The 20,478-nt window shown below is 41.4% G+C and overlaps 2 protein-coding genes across 2 annotated transcripts in view; one reads left to right on the top strand and one right to left on the bottom strand.

Moving 5' to 3' along the window:
- The first annotated feature begins 6,717 nt into the window (after nt 1–6,717).
- On the top strand, nt 6,718–15,123 carry ecrg4a (ECRG4 augurin precursor a). Its single transcript, XM_050048508.1, has 4 exons — nt 6,718–6,865; nt 11,212–11,259; nt 11,350–11,519; nt 13,825–15,123. The coding sequence occupies exons 1-4, from the start codon at nt 6,796–6,798 to the stop codon at nt 13,972–13,974; spliced, it is 438 nt and encodes a 145-aa protein (XP_049904465.1). The 5' UTR covers nt 6,718–6,795; the 3' UTR covers nt 13,975–15,123.
- Nucleotides 15,124–15,962: 839 nt separating this feature from the next.
- uxs1 (UDP-glucuronate decarboxylase 1) overlaps nt 15,963–20,478 on the bottom strand; it is a 61,096-nt gene continuing 56,580 nt past the window's right edge. Inside the window, exons 14-15 of the mRNA XM_050048493.1 lie at nt 19,142–19,245; nt 15,963–16,767 (exon numbers count right to left, since the gene is read on the bottom strand). Coding sequence (XP_049904450.1) covers nt 16,636–16,767; nt 19,142–19,245 — 236 coding nt within the window. The 3' untranslated portion in view covers nt 15,963–16,635. The remainder of the gene's footprint in view (nt 16,768–19,141; nt 19,246–20,478) is intronic.

A 20,478-nucleotide genomic window follows, 5' to 3' on the forward strand; every position in this document is an offset into this window, starting at 1 on the left:
CAGTCAGTAAACATTGCAAGATGGGAATCAGTCAGTAAACATTGCAAAATGGCTACAGATGAACACCAGTTGTTGAGTTAGACTTGGCTTTTTCTCTAAAAGAGGAACAGAAGACGGCGCTCGAATCTTTCCTTTGCAAGAAGGACGTTTTTGCTGTTTTGCCGACCGGATACGGCAAGAGTGTAAACTACCAGTTAGCTCTGCTGGTAGCGCTCTGGATACGTCACCCTGTGTATTGTTCTGATTGGTTGTAGTGTTATCCAATTGCGCGCAGTGATATTTTCAAATGCATGCTTGGTGCCGCCCCTCGAGTTGGGCCATTTGCATTACTCATAGCCAGACCCTAAATCTTTCTAGATTCGGGTCTGGATTTCCAGGCTAGTAACGAGTATCATTAATACACGACGTGCCCCAGGCACAACATTTAGCTCCAAATCCACAAAACCAGCCTGTAAATGAAGGAAATCTGAAACGACTGCATTAGAGTCAATGGAGCACAGCTGTGTTGTTGTCAGACCCTGGTCTGAGCCGGCCTGATGCTACGTTATGATTGGCCAGTCTGTGTCCAGGGTGAGACTTAGCAAGGGGTCAATTCTGGCTCCAAAACTCCAAGATGGCAACAGCCAAAATTCCAAACTTGACGGTTCAAAATGGGAGTCCGCAAAACAATGATGTCATGGATGCTACATACATTTTACTGTCTACCGTTTACTCTGAGCAGCAGGTAACAAAATGGGTCTGGAATGTCTCAAAGTCTGGCAAGAAAGCATATGTCATATAAAAACTAAAGTAATGATCAAAATTGTCACAGTGAAATTTAAGGTGTGTTGATGGATTCATGTCGTCAGCTCATGCATTGAGTAATATCATAAGTAAACGTTCCACCTTAAAAGTCGGCGGCAGTCGGCCCAGTGAATTAAGTTATTCTTTCTCAGACTCCAGCTGCTGTGAGAGGCAGCAAAACATCCTTTCATTTTATAGTTACAGTTACTAATAAAACTCTCCACGGTATGAACAGTGGTTACATGNCAGCTCCACCTTTTAGTACCAGATCTGTGTGCTAGGTACCCCAACAGAGGGGGGACCAAAAATGGGGACGGTACAGAACAGTTCCATTGGTACCATCCACAACTTGCGTGCCGAAATGAACTATACCATAGTGCTTAGTGAAAACAGGGCTTATGTCTAGCAAGAAAGTCACTGAGTTGACAGAACTGTGTGTGTGTGTGTGTGTGTGTGTGTGTCTGGTGTTCGCATGTGAGTGAAGGGGCGGGGATAGCTAAATTTCCCACACAAGATTCAGTAACTGTATGAGCTCATAATTCATATTCATAGTAAATATTTTTGTAGTAGGGCACCCATCCTGAAGCTCGGGTTAAATGGAAAATTAAACTTGAAAAATTCACATCTGCACAGCTTTAGGTAATAAAAGACTTTGACTGTAGTCTGACTTTGAGTTTGGGATTTGTGTGAACTTTGAGGGGCTTCTGGGATGTAAAAGATGAATAAAAGTGTCAGACTGTAAAATTAATCCAACTCTGGTTCCAACAAAAATGGAAGATTTAGAAAGTTATGGAATGAAAGGAGGAAAATGTGTTTTGGAAGCTCAATGTATATTTCTGATCTCAGGGTGTTTCAGTTTCTGCAACAAACACACAAACACGTTGACATATCTGAGAGGATTACCTTATTCTGCTTTATCTTAGTCCCAGAATGCTCTGACACAGACATGTTCATTTCACGGTTTAGTGGACAAACAAAAAGAAGCTTTGCACCCGATCTGAGTCATCGTATATGCTGGGGTTTTGCACTTCTTCTCAGCTCACTGTGTGGTACTGTACATTTGGATGGAAGAGATCGAACAGGAAGTCAGATGACTCATGATGTTTTTAGGCTTTCAAGCAAAGATTTCTGAATCTCAAATTTTGCTCATAAATCCACAGACATCTGTTTTCCCTTTAATGTTTCTGCTCCTCATCTGCAAGGAAAATATGCGCCTGAGGGCAGCGAGCCTTCGATAAGACTCGCTAAGTAGGAGTCAAGATCTCAGCCTGCTCCCTTTCAATGAATAAAAACACAAGGGAAATCATATCTATAGGCATGTCTGTGCTTAGCGCTGAGGCTCGTGCCTTTCACGGAGCTTTGCAGCACACCAGCCATGACTCAAGATTTCTCAGGTTCAATCCACTTCAGAATGAGCTGACCTTTTCTCTTTAATGCCCAGTGAGAGCGTGCAGCTGAATCCTGCTCCTGTGTGAAAGCCGGAGGAATGCAGAGTTCATAAAGAGGACACAGCCACTGTTGTCAGAGCCTGATCAATAAAATAAAGAAAAGAAAAAGTACACAAGCTTATTTATCTGTATTCTTTTGCCTTTCACCTCAACCCTCTTTCTGTCTTTTGTTTCGTTGCTCACTTCACCTTCTCTCCAAACCCATCATGAAAGCAGTGCGATCGTCCGCCAGCTTCTGGGTTTCCTGCATTCCAGCTCAGCCTGTGAGAGACTGTTTGTAGTTCACAGCCAAATGCTTTCCCTCTCTCACACACACATCGATCGTATTACAAGTTCAAGTCCAGTCGAGGGAGGATTTCTGAATGAAACCTCTATAAAGTGAGTTTATCATTCAATCTAGCATCAGAAAGGCTGCGATTACTGTATGTACAGCTGCTCTGTACTGATGAACAGTGACTCCAGCCAGCAGTCGTTAAAGTGAGATTAAGTAACTTTTCACGAACAATTTAACAAACTTCTCAAATGTGAATTCATAAGTGGTTCTGCAGCTACAGCCTTACTTGGCGTGGTACAACCAGCTGCTTATGTTAGCTAACGTGTGGTGGAAATTGTTATCGGCAAAGCACTCAACTAAATGTGCAGAAAACACTAAAGAGTTAAAGGAACAGTGTGTTGGATTTAAAGGCTTTTGGCGTTGAGGATTGCAGATTGCAACCAGATGAAACTTCTCCCATATGGCTAGTGTGAACTCCCGCTTAGATTTCCTTCAGTGTTCATTGTTCAGGAAGTTTATCCAGGAGTTAAACTATCCACAGAGGTCTCTACCTCTCTACAACAAACAGACATGGTGATTTTAAAAAACACAACAAAGCAGTTTCATGGTACAAATCAGTGTTTCTCCAACACTGTTGAGCTTGTCGCAGACTGACCACTCACCCAGCACCTGCTTCAGTACTCAGCTTTTTTCTCTGATAACTTTAGATCCAGATGTTCAGGAGGTTTTACCGTGTGCTGGAGTACACACAGAGGTCTCTTCCTGTCCAAAACAAATGGACCTGGAAATTTAAACAGGTAAAAACGCTGAATAAATGCTGCTTGTGTCAAAACTAACTATGGCAGCCGACGTGAGACTGTGAATGGCCCTGTCTAGAGCCAGTGTTTGGTTTGTCCATTCTAGGCTAGAAACATGGCAGTGAACACGTCAGACTCTGTGGAAGAGGATCCACTCAGTACGCAGATATAAACGGCTCATTCTAAGGAAACAACAATTCTTATTTTCAGGCAGTGAGGTGGCCAGTTGAGGTGGTTCAAGCATCTGATTAGGATGCCTCCCGCACATCTCCTACTAGAGGTGTTCCAGGCACGTCCCACTGGTAGGAGACCCCGGGGGCAGACCCAGAACATGCTGGAGGGATTACATATTTTATCTGGCCTGGGAACGCCTTGGGATCCCCCAGGGGGAGCTGGACAGTGTTGCTGGGGAGAGGGACATATGGAGAACTTTGCTCAGCCTGCTGCCCTCATGACCCAGCCCCGGATGAGCAGATGAAAATGGATGGATGGATGGATATACACTAGGGATGCACCGAAATGAAAATTTGTGGCCGAAGCCGAAGCTGAATAATATTAAATGCTTGGCCGAATACCGAATATCAAAAATCGTTGTTTAGTTTTTCATTAGTTTTTGCAGATGAACCCCCTCCAGATTAGTGTTGTCACGGTACCAAAATTGGGACCCACTGTACGATACCANGAGGTTTGTGGACCGTTACTGCCACAAAGAGTAATGTGATCGGCCCGTTTCTCCTCTGACACGTCACATACCTGTGTGGATCGGCCCGTTTCTCCTCTGACACGTCACATACCTGTGTGCTGTCACGGCTCAGCTGTTCAGGTACTTCTGGGCAGTCATGACGCCAAGAAGAGGAAATTATTGGAGCCGACTCCTCCGTCGCCGGTAAGCCGCCGGCCGCCGTATTTGACAGGAATACATTATTGTCTGTGTCTGTGACCCCTGTTCAACCCACAACCAGTTGGATTCGCTTTTCGTTTCTGCTGCTGGTTGAAATCTGTAGGCTACTCGCACAGCGTGCTGAATGATTTAAGCCTATTTTGCTCGCTCAAAACTATTTTTAGTCGCAAATGCGAGTGCAGTGACGGACGGATCGCCACACTGCCGACATTCTACTCCGCCCGTCACGGCATGCTGTTTGATTGCATTACCAAAACACGCCGCTATTATTCGGCCTTGCTTTTCCACCGAATACCGAATGTTTTTTTTTTTTGCAATATTCGGTGCATCCCTAATATACACTAAAGAAATCATACATATTATATTATATTCCACTTCTGCCAATAACTCCCCCTAAATCCTACACACTGAACCTTTAAGTTATAACAATTTGTCATTACAAAGGAGACATACAGACCTTAAAACAGAAATGACAAAAGATGTCTCCCACAATATTTTGCAGAGTACATTTTCATCATGTTTTTCATACTGTATCCAGTTCATTATATGTCTAATGCCCGAAGAGCAATTTTCATTAAAGTGAAAGGGCGCCATCTTTGTAGCAAACACACAACTATCTGAGAAGAGCTGTAAAGATGAACAAAAAATCGAGGGAGGATAAACTGCACAGTGCCTAAGTTGAACTGAGGCAGTGGGGGAGGTGGATAACAGTTTTATCTCCCTGGGCTAAAGGCATAGACTATAAAAAAATGGATGTAGCCACTGTGACATCATCCATTGGTTTGTGGACTCCCTTTTAAGTCTCGAGTTTGGCATGTTGGCCGTCACCATCTTGGATTTTTGGAGCAAAAAGTGACCATATTTGGACAAGACGGTGGAGATAACCCTAAAGGCCCAGACATACCAAACCAACCTCAAAGAACTAGTGGTGACGAAAGCCAACTGCCTGTGTCTCAGCCATAAAGTTGCACACGAACACATCACAAAGACTGCAGCCAACGGCCAACCAGCATGTATTTCTGCACCTGCGTGAGAGGCATTATATCTCCACAGTCTGTATTCGTAATTAATAAAGGGAAACTGGAAGACCTTCTTGACACCAGTTAGTTAGCATATTAGCACACCAAAGACACAAACCAATGTTGAAAGAACAAAGCTATTTGCTGTTAACAGCCACACAAACAATCACAAAAAATTTCCATGAAAGAGCTCAGTGGCTAAAGTGAAATAATCTTATCTTCTATAACAAGTTTATCTTAATCTTCTTCCCTCTTGACTCTAGCCAGTTGTTTACTTTCCTCACTTCTGTATCTCTTCTCGTGTACTGAACTGAATGGCCAATCAGAGTGATTTCATTCACCGTCAGGCTCTGCTGTCTTAACATGCTGAATTGGCTGAAAAAAAAAATTGACAGGAGCTGATGAGGTCCAGCGATGCAGGACAAACTGCAAAGACTAGAAATTGACCGATGGCCGACGGTCGGCTTGGTGTGTCAGGGACTTTAAGCTACCTGCTAGCTTGGTTAGCACAGTGCATTTACAGCTATGGTAAACTGATAATGCTAATGATAATTATCACCAGCAATTAACGGACCTAAAACTATTGAAACAATACATACTTACCAGGAAAACTGAGCATCCAACTCCTGAGAGGGCCTTTCAGTGCAACCAAATTCTGAACAAGACTTAAGACGAACAAAGTGTTTCAATTTACTTACACTTTACTTCGGCTACGCCTATACTGTGTAAATCTGGGGTTACACAATGCATGCTATCTAATAACAATACCCCAACATTGTCTCTGTGGTAATGACTTGTCAGCGGACTGCACCCACCTGTCACTCAAAGCAGCCACACCCTAATTATGCATACATTTAGGCCTTAATAAAATGTAAACAAGTGAGCTGTATACAAATTCATCCCCCACACTGTTGTCCTGAAGCGGAAAATTAGCTATAGAGACCAAATCTGTTTTTTGTACCAGGCTGTAAACATGTTTATTTCTGCTTTAAAGTTAGGCATTTTACGATGGGGGTCTGTGGGGATTGACTCACTGCTGGACGCAGCCTCAAGTGGACATGTAGAGGAACTGCAGTTTCTGGCACCCCCGCTTTGGCTTCATTTTCCAGCCCCTGAGGTTGCTGCTTGGCTCAGGCTTTACATTTGCTCCCCACAAATTCCCCTCTGAAAACAATACAGTATTTTTTGTAGCACTGCAGCTCCTTGCTTGAGAAATTACAAATTGTAATCCCTCCAAATCCAGAATATCTTTTCACAGATCATACCTGCACAACAAACCACATCCAGGTACACTGGAACTTAGCTTTTTCCTCCCTCTCACTGCTCCGTGTGCACTGTATACACGGGAGATGGAAAAGTACCTGGGACACACATGAAAATTCATTTAAGAGCGGAAAATCTCCCAGTTGCAGGCTTGTTTCTGTAGGCAAGGAGGTAAATGACATTCCACCCCCATAGGCCAGTTTCCACTTGGAAAGTCTGGGTTGCCGCCCACTCTTCCCTCTGGTCGTGCAGCAGTTTTATGCACAGTTGTTGCTTTAAAGCAGCTCTGTAAAGACTAAAAGGCTTCAAGATGGCATCCCAGCAGCTCTACTTGAGGATAATGGGGCTGGCTGTGTTGTTGACACTCTTTGCACTGAGAGGTGAGCTCAATCTTGTTCTTTTCTTCTGCTTTGCATTTAAAGGTTTTTCATCTACACAAACACAACAGCACAGAGACAGATGATGAAGGACAGACTACCTTCACCATCTGGCCTTGTACTGTTGTGGTAGCTCCTTAAACACTAGCAGTTAAAAAGAACAGCAGCTGCATGTCAGAGTGTGAGAGGTATCATTTAAGGGAACGTTTGCTCTTAGAAAAGCAGCCACACTTACTACAGTAACTTTGATAAGGAAACTGAAAATACAGTAAACTATGGACTCGCTAATAAAGAGCAGGCTCTAAAGGCCACAGCAATAGTTTTATGTTTCACTTTCAGTCAGTGAAATCTACATTTCCGTTGCCCATCATGTAGATGTTCCATTTTTATTAATATTAATTTAAATTTGGTGGGAAACTCCACCTATAGAGACTTGAAACTTAGTTGAGATGGAAAATCCATCACAGTGAACACTGCATCTGCTTCTAATATTGCCTGAATCACTCTGTTGCTATGTGATAATGCAGCTAAAGTGTAGATTTAATCACAACACATGCCCTGTCATGTTGTAACCTCATACTTATAGGAAAAATAAATACAGCCAGACAGTATGATATTAAAAAAATGATTGCAGGATTACGTTATCAGAATGATTCCAGGTGCATTTCAAGTCTCTGCTTGCTTGGAATTTAAAAGTTAGAGCACAATTCTGTGAGACAAACTCATCAAAAAAATCTACAAAAGACAAATATGCCATGCTTTGGAAAGTGGCTGTCATGGAAAGTACATCACGTAGAAACGGGATAAGACATGCAAAACATCAGAATGGATCTTTAATGAGTAAACACTCGTGCTTCTTTCTCTCCAGTCACTCTTTAGACAGCCGAGGTTACACTCCCTCAGATGGAAAATAGCTTGAATCATTTTGTTCTCAACAACATTAACTTAATTTAACATTAACTTCTGTAGTAAACCCAAAGTCTATCCCTTTAGCTGCAGAGTTGCACTGCACTCAATTATTTCAGGAATTTTTTCTTATCTAGTCCTGATAATCAATCCCTTGTGGTGTGCCTCAGGGCTCTACTTTAGGACCACTGCTTATATAACATAGCAGTGTCAATACAGTGACACAGTGGGGCAGGAGATATTCTACTTTACATCTTTATGTCCTCTGGTGACAATGAATAACAAAATGTTACTGCAACCAGAAAGAGGCCTTAAAATCAAAATGCATCAAGTCCCCTTCCTTTTTTAATTTTTGAACAGATGTTTTCAGAAGACGACATTACTACTTACGGAAATATTTTAACAAGACTAAGGCCCTGTTTCCACCAAACGCTTTCGGTATGGTACCTTTGGAACCAAAAGTAACCCTTCAGACATGGTACCTAGACCCTAGCGTTAACACCGCAAACAGTACTCTTAAATGTGGGCAGGCTTGTGGTCACTCACTGCTCCGTCCAGCACTCACTGTATTTCCTCCTTTATCAGTCTGCACCTTGTTTACTGTCCACAGAATGGGGTTGCATGCCGAACAAAATAAAACAGGCTGCAGTGAGAGTCTCTCTCACTGGGATATTTAAAAATAGCAGGTATGTGCATTTAGTCCTTTTCAGACAAGCTCAGGGGCTTCATGTTGCTGGATCCCACAGGAACAACGCGTCCTTTGGGGGGCATGAATGTCTGCACAAAATTTCACAGCAATTTATCTAATACTTGTTGAAACATTCCACGCAAAGCCAAAAATGTCAACCTCATCACGACACTGTAGATGAAAAGTCGGGGGATCAGTCGTCAGTAGGAAATATCATCCGGGGGCCATGAACATCTGTACAAAATTACATGGTAATCCAACCAACATATGTTGAGATATTTTTATCTCAAATGACTAACCCTCCAACACCGCCAACATATATTAAAATGCATGCAACACACATGAGGAGCTGATAAATGCAGTGTTACAGATGGAGTCAAGGAGTTCACTGCTTTCTAATGATGAGTGTCGGAGAAAAGCTCTCGGAGGAATGATTCGTACTGTACATGTCTTGGACAGACTGAAAAATGGCAAGAATTTTGCAGGGATATTGTTATTCATAGCTCAGTTGAAACACATACTGGAGAAAAACCAGATGGAAGCCATTTTTTCCAGCTGTACCCTACAGTGCAAAAGTTTAGTGCATAAGCCAAGACAAAGCCCACATGAAAAATGGATTGCTTTCTGTGCATATTCTTAGAGTGTAAGGTAAGGTAAGCTTAGAATAACCTCAGATCCATGTTTTAGTTTTTCAGAAAAAGAGAATTAAACTGTCTAACACTAAAGGAAATGTGGTCCAGATGTAGTGAGACATTTGTGCTCTGGGAGAACAGTAAATTGCCACAAAACTACAAGTATTGTGAAGGTTATTTGACTGACCCGGCTGTGTGCAAAGATGCACAACTCATTAGTGCTCTTTGTCTACATGAACATTCACTGCACACAGTGTAGCTCCAGTGTTCCGGTGGGAGAGCAGAGCAGCATGAGGGAAGTGGCTGTAATTATATTTACATGCAAATTGGCCAATAGCTAGTGTTACTGGATGTTTGTTGGCAACTTCTGCTTTAACCACACTGAATGCCAAAGATGTTTGCAGCTTTAATGAAAACTGAAAGTCTAAAACTCCTGAGGCTAATTAGAAAATTAGCAGCAGTACAAGCAGAATAATCAGAACCTGTAATGCAGTTTTTTTTAAAGAATGAAGCTCAAGGTTTGACAAACTATCTATATATGAGAGGACTTAAAGGAACAGTGTGGCAGATTTAGTGGCATCTAGTGGTAAGAATTGCAAATTGCAGCTAGTCTAAACTTCTCCTGGTTAGGATTCCTTTAGGAGGTTTTTACCAGGAGCCAAATTATCCGCAGAGGTCTGTTCTTCTCCAAAACAAACGGACCAGGTGATCAAAACCGGTAAAAACTCTGAATAAAGCAGTTTCACATTACAAATCAGTATTCCTCCAACGCTGTGTGACATGTCAGAGACGGGCTGCTAGCCCAGCACCTGCTAATGTGTACCCACCTTTTGTCTCTGATAATTAAAATCCAAACGTTCAGGAGGTTTTTACTACAGAGGTCTTTTCCTCTCCAAAACAAATGAACCCAGTAATTTAAACCGATAGAAACAATGAATAGTTTCACATTAAAAAAAACTGTGCTTTTCCCAAGCAGTAACCTCCAAGGCTAAAAAAAGACGGACACTAGAAAGTGCCAAAAACTGCAGTTCTTTCAACGGCCACTTGAGGCCGGCTCCAGAAGCCAGTGAATCCCCACAGACATGATAATATGCCCAACTTTACAGCAGAAATAAACAGCCTCTCGTCTAAACATGGTCAATCCTGGCTTCACAAAAACAAGACGGTGATGGCTGAAATGCCAAACTCGAGACTTCAAAACAGGAGTCCCAAACCAATGGGTGCCTTCACAGTATGATAAGATATGATAAGATAATCCTTTATTCGTCCCACAGCGGGGAAATCTACAACATTACAGCAGCAGAGGGAGAGTACAAACAGGAAGCATCAGTAGGCAATATTTAAGTATGTAAAATAAGTAAAGGGTACAAGAACAAAGAGCAATATAATGAGCAAACTGTATAAAAACACAAGGGGACATATAAGGAAGCATCAAAAAGAAGCAGAATATAATAAAGAGACAGACTGGCTGATTTTACTGTACATTATTGATGGAGGGAGTATAGATATTGCACAGTTTAACAGTACTCATTGCACCCCTGTGACTGGTTGTAAGCAGTAAAAAATAAAAGCAAGATATAATTATAAATAGGTTGAGTGGCAGAATTTACAGTAGCTACAATAGCTACATACATTATTTTTAGTCTACAGTTTTTCCAACGCTTTTGTAGTGAAGGGGCTTTGAACTACGGTGACCGATGCCAAAAAGTGAATGGCCCTATCTAGAGCCAGTGTTTGGTTTGTCCATTCTGGGCTACTGTAGAAACATGGTGGTGCAACATGGTATCTCCATAGAGGAGGACCTGCTTCCTATGTAGATATAAACAGCTCATTCTAAGGTAACGAAAACAAAACGGTTCTTCTTTTCAGGTGATTATACACTAAAGAAAACATACTTATTATATTATATTCCATTTCTGCCAATACATCCCCCTAAATCCTACACACTGGACCTTTAAACACCTTATACAAGTACAGAGTTGGGCTTAAAGATTGTCCATTAAATATAAACACAGTGGCTGTTTAGAAATTAATGACATTTAATTCAGTTGTATTCTACTATTTTCAAGGGTCTAACTTACCTGACACTCACACTGCAGCTCTCTGTCCACTCTCCTTAACAGATGCATCCAGTGAAAGCAGCTTGCACAAGATCTTGAGGAAAAGAGATGGTAACACTTCACTTAAACAGTGTGATTATACCTGAGAGCAGCTTTGGTAAATGCCTTCTCATCCCTTTGCCCGATTGTGCTCCCATCCAGTGGCAGGAGCTGGTACTGCCCCCTCAAAGTCCTCTGTTGCCGTCCCGTCTTCCAAGGCTCAAGAGTTCCTGGCAAAACTGAGCAGAACCAAGAGGAACCTCTGGGATCGCAGCAAACCGGACGTGCAGCAGTGGATCATGCAGTTTATGTACATGGGATTCGATGAGCAGGTGGGTTTGTGTTTGTTCAAGGATCACTCAGGTTTTCTCTGCACTCCTAAAGTCTTACACACACACGTATGCACACACACACACCATAAAAACAGAAATCAATCTCCAGAGGAGCTGTCAACATCTTAGGGATTCTGCAAAGCAAACGTGGCACAAATGTGACACAGATTTATCACGTTGTGAGAAATTACTCTTTACATTGGGTTTTGAGGAACAAAAGAACACACAGAGCAGAAACACAAAATGTCTTTCGCCTGTTTCTATATCATGAACCAAGAATACGTGCTACCAATATGTTTGTAACAGTCAGCTGTTTTCTGACACAAGACAGATATAAAAACTAAGAAATCTAAATGGAAGCAGCAGAGGCCAAGTTTCAGACTTGTTGCCAAGCTCTAAATACCCTGGATCCTACACTTCCCATAATGCACCTTGTTTCTTTTGTTGGACCATATATCCAGTTTGTAATATTTTTGCCTCTGGAGTTATTTGGTGATAGAAGTGCAACATTGCATGACAGTTTAAAAATTAATAAGGGCCAAAGCAACAATAATTTATTGCTGATCACATCTCCCATCACTTTATATAACTTTCACAGGAATCTGTGTTCAGTTTTATCTGATTAATTTGCTTATTATTGTGACGAAATTTGATAATCACGAATCTAATCCTTAAGTAAAAAGCTAAATTTTTCAGAACTATCTGTATCTATCAAGCAATACATGTCCTATTAATGAACGTACAGACAAAATATTTCACTTTCTATTTCTTTTAATCTTCTTTCAGTATAAACCATAGTCCCTCTGGTGTGTTATATTTGTAGACTCATGCTGTGTTCACACTATGAGCGACACAGCAACAGGCTACAAGAAGCTGGTGACATGAAGTTAGAGTGATGTCTGACACTTGTCACTGGGGACAGGCGTAACGTGCTACAAATCAAAACTGAGATGGCCCCAACTTTTTACAAACAATCTTTTTTTTTTTTTTTTTTAAATCTGCGATGCTGTGTTATTTAGCATAGTTAACTGACGCAATGAAGTGACTCATATGTGGAATCTTCTGCATAAGGACTTGAAATTGCACTTTTGGTTTGGCTCTCGGCTGTTTCGAAGAACTGTTGCAGGATTTTTGTACACAATCTTCTATATGCCAATGTCACAGTGTGTCTCAGCTGGTCTTTGTCATCATGTGTAGTTGCTGTTTTTGTGTTTTTATGGTTCATTTCTAGTTTATATTAACATACGTTTTGGCTTTTCTTTGTAGTAATCTTATTTTGTGTTTTATATTGCTTGTTTTAGAGCTGTACATTTTTGTTCTGTATTTTTGTTCTGTTGTCTGTCTGTAACTTATGTTGCTGCCTGTTTTTAATCTCAAGAGGTTTTTCTGGTTAAATAAATAAATAAATAAATAAAGTGGGGCTCAGACAATGTGCTCCTCTCACTTGTTCACAGCGAGGCTCAGCTGGAAAAATCTTGTCGCATTTTGAAGTGCACCAGCTGGGATTTAGCCATATTTGAATCTAGATTTGTTGACACTAGTGGGGTTGTTTGTGTTGTTGTCAATCAAATATGATCAAACCACACCAACGCAAACAAAGAGACACGTTTGTTCTCTAGAGTTTAAGTTTTAGGTGGGGTGTAAACAGGGCTAAAAGAATAAACCATGCAAAAGAAATGAAATGAAAACCCAAAAACAGACAAGCGGACATTAAAAATGTGTGTAATCTGGATCTTTATATATGTCAGATCTGTGGAGTGACAAAGCTGGTGTAAACTGTAGTCTGATGTCTGATAGATAATCTTTACATAAGGCACAGTTATCCTCACAATGCTGCTGTCTGACTGAGTGAATAAATACAAACGTGGAACTAAATACATTGCATACATGAATTCACTCTCTCCCACACAAGTATAATCCCATTTGCAGAGCCAGTTTCAGTCTTAATTCACCAGGGACAGCGAGGACTGGAGGGAGCAGAGTGCACAGAATTACCCCCACTGCCAGCGTCTCTGGCAGCTGACAGCATTTTCGTTTCAGCGAGTATAGCAGTGACTCTCACGCAGCTCCAGTCACGACACCTCATATGTGTGTGTGTGTGCCATTTGCTGTTGCTTTCTTAAAAGGCCAAAGCTGTGAAAGCATTGGCCTTTTCAATGTTTGCCTTTCATGCATGTCTATTTGCCGCAGCTGTGCCCGCTGACAGACTCAGCGGACACCTTATCAGCTGCCTCTGTGTCTATTAGCTTGAGATTTGTTGAGTTTCCAAACGAGTCACGTCTGCGCCGTGTGTTTTCCTCACCAGAGGCTGGAGACTGACCTGTCATACTGGATGGACCAGGCTCGCGCCAATGACCAAGGGCGTCAACACCACTATGATGAGAATGCCCCCATCGGCCCACGTGACCCCAGTGCTTACAGACACGGAGCTAATGTCAACTATGATTACTATTAACTGTGACAGTCTGTTGGTTTTACACCTGACGTGCAGCTGCCAGTATCCAAGTACTCCTCAGTCAGGGTTCCCACATATTGTTACCAATTCATTTTAATAACATCCATAATATTTTTCCCAATATCCATGACTTTATGAAAGTAGTTAGAGATACAGCCACAAGTTATTAAATATGCTTTTCCCAGGCATTTGCAAACTGCTAGCATTTGCTATCTTTACAAGCTCGTTAGACATTCCAGCCGCCAACTACCAACATATGCCCAAAATAGGTAATTCGCAAAGCATCAAGGCCACGCCCCTTTTTTGGAGGAGAGAAACTAAAAATCCCAGATGTCAGTGCAATTTGACATGTGACAGTTTGTAAGCATTTATTTCTTGTTAAATGAATATTTTACAGACGAGTCTAATTGTTTCGCGACTGTTTAAAAAAAAAAGGAGGCAGCACTTCAACAGTGGCGTTCTCAGTAAGCGGAGTGTTGAGCCCAAATCCAAGTGCGCATACTCCAAAAAATGCGAAGAGGTAACACATCCCAAATTCCCAAGTGAAGGAGGACAAAATAGTCACATTTCATTTGTTTAACCCTTTGAAACCTGAGAGAGTTGGCTTGATTTCTTTTGAATACACGGGAAGCAGGGCATCAGTAGCGTAGTGGATAGTGCCGGCGCCCCATGTACAGAGGCACTGCCTCACTGCAGTGGCCGCGGGTTCGAATCTGGCTCGCGGCCCTTTGCTGCAAGTCAGTCCCCACTCTCTCTCTGTCTCCCCATTTCACCTTCTGTCCTGTCATTAAAGGCAAAAAAGCCAACAAAAATAATTGAAAAAAATAAATAAATAAATAAAATAAAATAAAAAATACACAGGAAGAAGGCAACAAGCAACGAAAGAAGAAATGACCCAAAAAATTAGCATGAAAATTAGTGAAAAGACAAAATTAAAAACAAGAAAAAAGTTGTAAAAATAAATAAAGTTAGAAAGAAACGAACAAGGAGATGACCTGGAAAGAGAAGTTAAAAATTAGAATAATTCCGTAACATAATTTTTAAATATAGAAATAAATATAAATATAGGTTTCCCTTGATTTTTTTCTTTTTTCTCTATTAATATCTCTACTTTGTAAATCTTTTTTTTTTTTGTTTTTGGAAAGAAATTGCACCACTTAGCTCAGGGTTCAAAGGTTTAAATACTTGCGAAAGTAGTCTGAAAGCAGCACAAGAAACGTGATGTCGCTCCAGGTTTCAAAGGGTTAATTGGCTCACATCGCAATTAAACTACGCTGACATGTTTCTGCATATCATGAGCCTTCATCAGAGCTTTTCTGCATTTTCCTCTTTCTCTCCTCATGTGACAATGTGCTTCTTTACCCCTGAAAAGGCGGGGCTTGGCGATGACACGATGTATCATGTGATACTGGTGGTGTTTCAACTGTGACACAGCCCAGCACTAGGTTTTAAATTAGTAATAGAAGGAATGTATTTTGCATTTTGGGATTATTATGAACATTTTTAAGCAATTGCCAAAACAATATATGTTCAAAACTTTTCCAAAACCTTCGGTTAGCTCCTCAGGTCTGGAAATCAGTTTTTCTAATTTCATAACTTGCCCAGGAATGACATGAGCGTGGGAACCCTGCACAGCTGCTCCGGCTTCTTTGTTTTAATTGGTTAGACCAACTAGTATAACCCACTCTTTGTCACCATCCTCACGTATTAGTTACAGAGCAGAGGTGATGTTCAGTGACAGCACAAACACAATCATGCGTGCTATTTACAAATTTTGTAAGCAACGTTTTGAGGCAGCTGATTTGTATGAAATACTGTTAAAATCTGATGTCTGGCTCTTTTCTCATCACAAGATCATTGTAAATAAAGATGTGGCTCTTACTGCCTGAGTCCCCTGCTTTTTTACTTCCACTAAACAACACACACATCACACACACACACACACACGCATCACATGCACACACACAAATATCACCTTCCCTAATTATGTCATACGCAAAATATTGGACAAATTTTATTAAAATAGCATCTTCATCTGAAATTGATAGCGCACATCCGGACATGAGATTTCACAAAGCAGAACACATGATGATGCTGTAACAGTCTTTCTAGAAGATTCGCCCAGTCCTGCGGCGTGCTGCATCAACAGCCAACAGGGTGCTGACTGACACGCCGCTGATAAGAGGACAAAACATCCAGTGGAAAAACATTATCAGGCCGCTCATCTCCGGAGACAAAACACCATGAAACTGATAAAATAAACACGAAGCACTGATGCACGGTACGAGCCGTTTGCAAGATTCTCACGTCTGCGATTTAAATAGCAAAAGCATAAATTCACCAAAAAAAAAAAAAAAAACAACCAAAAAGGTAGGCTGGGTTTTAGATTTCTCGCCTCAGATTTCTGTTGTTGATTCAAGTTTGTCCATCCAACACGTACGCTCTGGTGTGGAAAGCCCTTACCCCACAGTGCAGCTGCAGCTCCAACGCAAGGCAACACAACACTCTTAAAAGTCGTCTCTGCTGCTCCAAAAAAATAAAAATAAAAATTAAAAAAAGACGCCATATCCCAGAGCGCTCTACTTGACAGTGTGTTTCAGAGAGTTGCTCTTCAAGGGTCCTCTGAGGAGTCTTAATATCCTGTGTGTGTGGTGGGAAACCTCAGTTGTGTCTGGGTCTTCCTTTCTTCATGCGGGCAGCTTTAGGTTTGGGGATGTACTGGTTGTTGGCCTGGTGCTCCAGCTCCCTGCTGAAGTACTGGATGGTTTTGTTCAAGCCTTCCTCCAGAGGCACCTGTCCACACGAGACACAACACATACAACATGAAAATACCACCAATGTCAGATACTGGCTGTAAATATATAAGGCAGTCATGTAGCCTTAATGATTGATGAAGGCTGCTCTCCAAACACAGTTGAACAATGTGTACTGTGACATTACTAATTTACCCAGCTAATAACATTCTTACTAAAGTGTGAACTCGCTGTCTAAAGACTTCCTGTTTATCAAAGTTATAACCCTTCAATTTAAATAATGCACTAAACACATTCTAATGCGCCTGACTCATCTTAAAATAAATAAATGAAATAATCAATACACATGTCAGTGTAGAATTTCATTGACATATGGTGGACTTAAAAATAAAAATAATGATTATGTGTCGTCTTCTGCATAAAAACTCAATTTCAAAACATTAAATATGTACAAAAAAATCTGATTTTAGCATTAATTCAATATTATTTATGTCTCTCCATGTGATCATACTGTAAAATTCTCATATTGAGAGACCTACAGTTGGTTAATAATTCCTGTGTCTAAGTAAATAGCTGGAGTTACGAAGGCAATATTTCCTCGACTGAATTGATGCTGAACAGCTTCTTGTTTTTCTTTCTCAGCTTTGATGATTTCTGATCCATTTGTGAGTTTGTTAACACGTTTGTATGTCCAAATGTCCCTTAGGTTTAGTTTAGTACATCCTCTATCTTACTATATAATGGCATATATAATGCCCTGTATGTTGTAGAGACATGAAACTTTGCACAGAGATGCCTCTCCTCATGAGGAACAAATTTGCCTCAAGAACCCAAAACTTCCGGTTATACAGATTTTCCACCATTTTGACTTTTTTTGAAAAACACTTAAAATCGATCTCTTCCTAGGAAGTTTGACCGATCTGCATGAAACTCGGTGAACATAATCTAGGGACCAATATCTAAAGTTCCCTCTTGGCAAAAGTTGGAAAACTTACTAAAACTGAGCTTCTATAAGGCAATGAATATTGCGGAGGGCGTGGCTCATCACATAAAGGTGTATAACATCTCAAGGGTTTCACCCATCACCACGCAACTTTGTAGGCATATGACCACACATAATCTGAGGGGACCCCTCCATTATTGACCCCATCAAACAAAATGGGGGCGCTAGAGAGCTAATTTCTTATCTAGGCCTAACCGCCATATGGATTTTTACTAAACTTGGTAGATATGTAGAACAGGACGCCTCAAGGTGACTGGAGAAATTTAACTCTAATTGGCAACTGGGTGGCACTATAACAACAGAAAAATGCTTAAAATGGCTAAAATGTGACTGATCGCTGTGGCTCCCCCTGTGGACCAATGTTTGTTTTTCTAACTTTTGGTATGACTAAGTCATGGTATGGTATGCTGTACATAATCACGGAAACTCATTCGTCACTCATTCTACCAGTGCGCCCCACTTTTAAGTCAATACAACATATAAACACTTTAACTATCTGCCTTTCAACGTGCTACCTCAACTACTAATGTACAGTTTTAGCCCACTAACTATCCCACTATTGGCAATGGTGCTACTGTACTTTCAGTAAAGCAATCGTACTATCAAATTCACAAGAACTCTGTCTGAATACATTGCTCTTCTTAATGGGTTCAGTTGACTATTTAATCTGCAATTTCCTATGACCTGTATCTCAAACACACACCATGTGAAACTGTACATGGGCAACTGTGCACTCAATGGGTATGGACTAATGTATATTTATTACAGGAAAAGTATCTGTTAATAAAAAACAAACAAATCTTTGCCAAAACGAAAAAAAAATCATCTGATAGAGTAATTCCACTGAGTTGAATGTTTTACAGTGTGACTTTGAGCACCTAAAGGGGATTTACAGTCACATACTGATGTGGTCTCCTTTGTAAAAGAGATCATTGACCTCGACGGAACTTACCTGGTTAAATATGAGTTAGGTAAAAAAAATATGGATAGAATGTTGTAATAACTGTGTATTTACACTCTGCTACAAGTAGCAGCAGCATGAGGTGCTAATCCTAACCCTATTTAAAAAAATATTCACTTTTAGGTAAAACACTGCAGCCACTTGACGCCGTCACTTTCTACCCAGCTGTCCAATCACAGGGGAGGAAGGGCAGGACAAACAGTCTACCACAAAGACCAACTGTCACATCGCAACAACAATAATGGAGGAGAAATCAATACTAAATCCACATAGACTGTCTCTATGTCTCTCTGTCCTGTCTCTCCCTGCGTTCCTGAAGTTGATTTTTCTTCCTGTGTGCTGACCCTTCACACTCAAGTGTTTTCTGGAAGTCTCATATGATAAAGACAGTCCTCAAGGACACTACTACCTCGCTCTTCAAAGTGTGCGTGTGTCATGTGTCACACATACCACCGGCTCCCAGCCGAGCATCATCTTTGCTTTCCGGATGTCAGGTCTTCTCCTCTGTGGGTCGTCCTGGGCCTCTGGAAGGAACTGGATCTGACTTCGGCTCACTGTGTGTGTGTTAGAGCGAGAGTTAGTGTGGAAAGTGTGTGCGTGGGCACGAGAGTGTGTTCATGAACAGGTACAAGTGTAAAGAGAGAAGGACATGTTATTATTCCTCTGACTCCTGCTGTCATTACTGCTGGTGAAAATGTCACAAACAGTTTTGAGGGTGAGAGATGAGTCACGGCAGATCAATGACTGTGTGTTGTGTGTTGCGGTGGCTTCATGTGTGGGTGCAGTAACTCTGCCAGAGGTGGCTGCACCTCCCAAAAAAATTTAATTACACCCCCTGGCTCCAGGAATGGCTCATTAGATCACCACAGCTGTGTTTGGGCTGCTTGCTTTTTCCCCTTCATGTAGAAATTATTCATAGTTTAAAAAAACAACATAATGCAAAAAGAAAAAATGTGTTTTATCGTTCTCATTTTTAAGTGCTGTAAGACAAATTTATATTTAGTCAGTGGTTTCCAACTGGTCCAACGGGGTCCAGATTTTTACTTAGCCATTAGTTCAAGGTCCACACAGTTTAATAAATTCAACGTCATACTTACGTTCAGCCATGTTGTTGAGCTAGTTTGCTGTCTCTGTCAAGTAGCTGTCTGTCAGACACTTGCCCCTTTTACACTGCCAGATTTTCCGCGAATGTTGGGCCGTTTTGCCAGCAAGCTGCGAGCGTTTAGACACACAGAGCCAGATTGGCGAGTTGATCAGAGGTGCCCAATTTTCCGCCTTGTAGGGTAGACATATTGGCGGAACCCTTTTAGTTTAAACAGACTAGACATATTGGCGGAACCCTTTTAGTTTAAACAGACCAAGGCGGCCTTCCGTTGATGACGCCACACGTGCGAGCCACTGGCGGTGGATAAACAGGAAACAGCTGATAGCAGGAATTAGCGAGCAGCTAGTAGCAAGAGGGAAACGCAAACCTGACAGACACTGTAACGATGAGCAACTGGACACAAGGAATTGCGCGCCCTCCTTGTCCTCGCAAACAAAGAGGCCATTAACCGTCAGATGACAGGGACGGTGAAGAACAGGCCGACTTAAGAGAGAAAGCACAGAGCTCCCGAAGGACTGACTAGCTGCGGCTTCCCTCCCACGTCACTGTTTATGTCACACGCTGAGCTACACGTTTTGTTACTTGCTGCCAATGCTGAAAAAAGACTGATTGGGCTTTCCTGCAAATTTGCACAACTCCTATCTAAAAAGGGCTACTCACTCCACAGCAGGAAACAGCACTT

The sequence above is a fragment of the Epinephelus moara genome, chromosome 7 (assembly GCF_006386435.1).
Source record: "Epinephelus moara isolate mb chromosome 7, YSFRI_EMoa_1.0, whole genome shotgun sequence".
NCBI classification, from domain to species: domain Eukaryota; kingdom Metazoa; phylum Chordata; class Actinopteri; order Perciformes; family Serranidae; genus Epinephelus; species Epinephelus moara.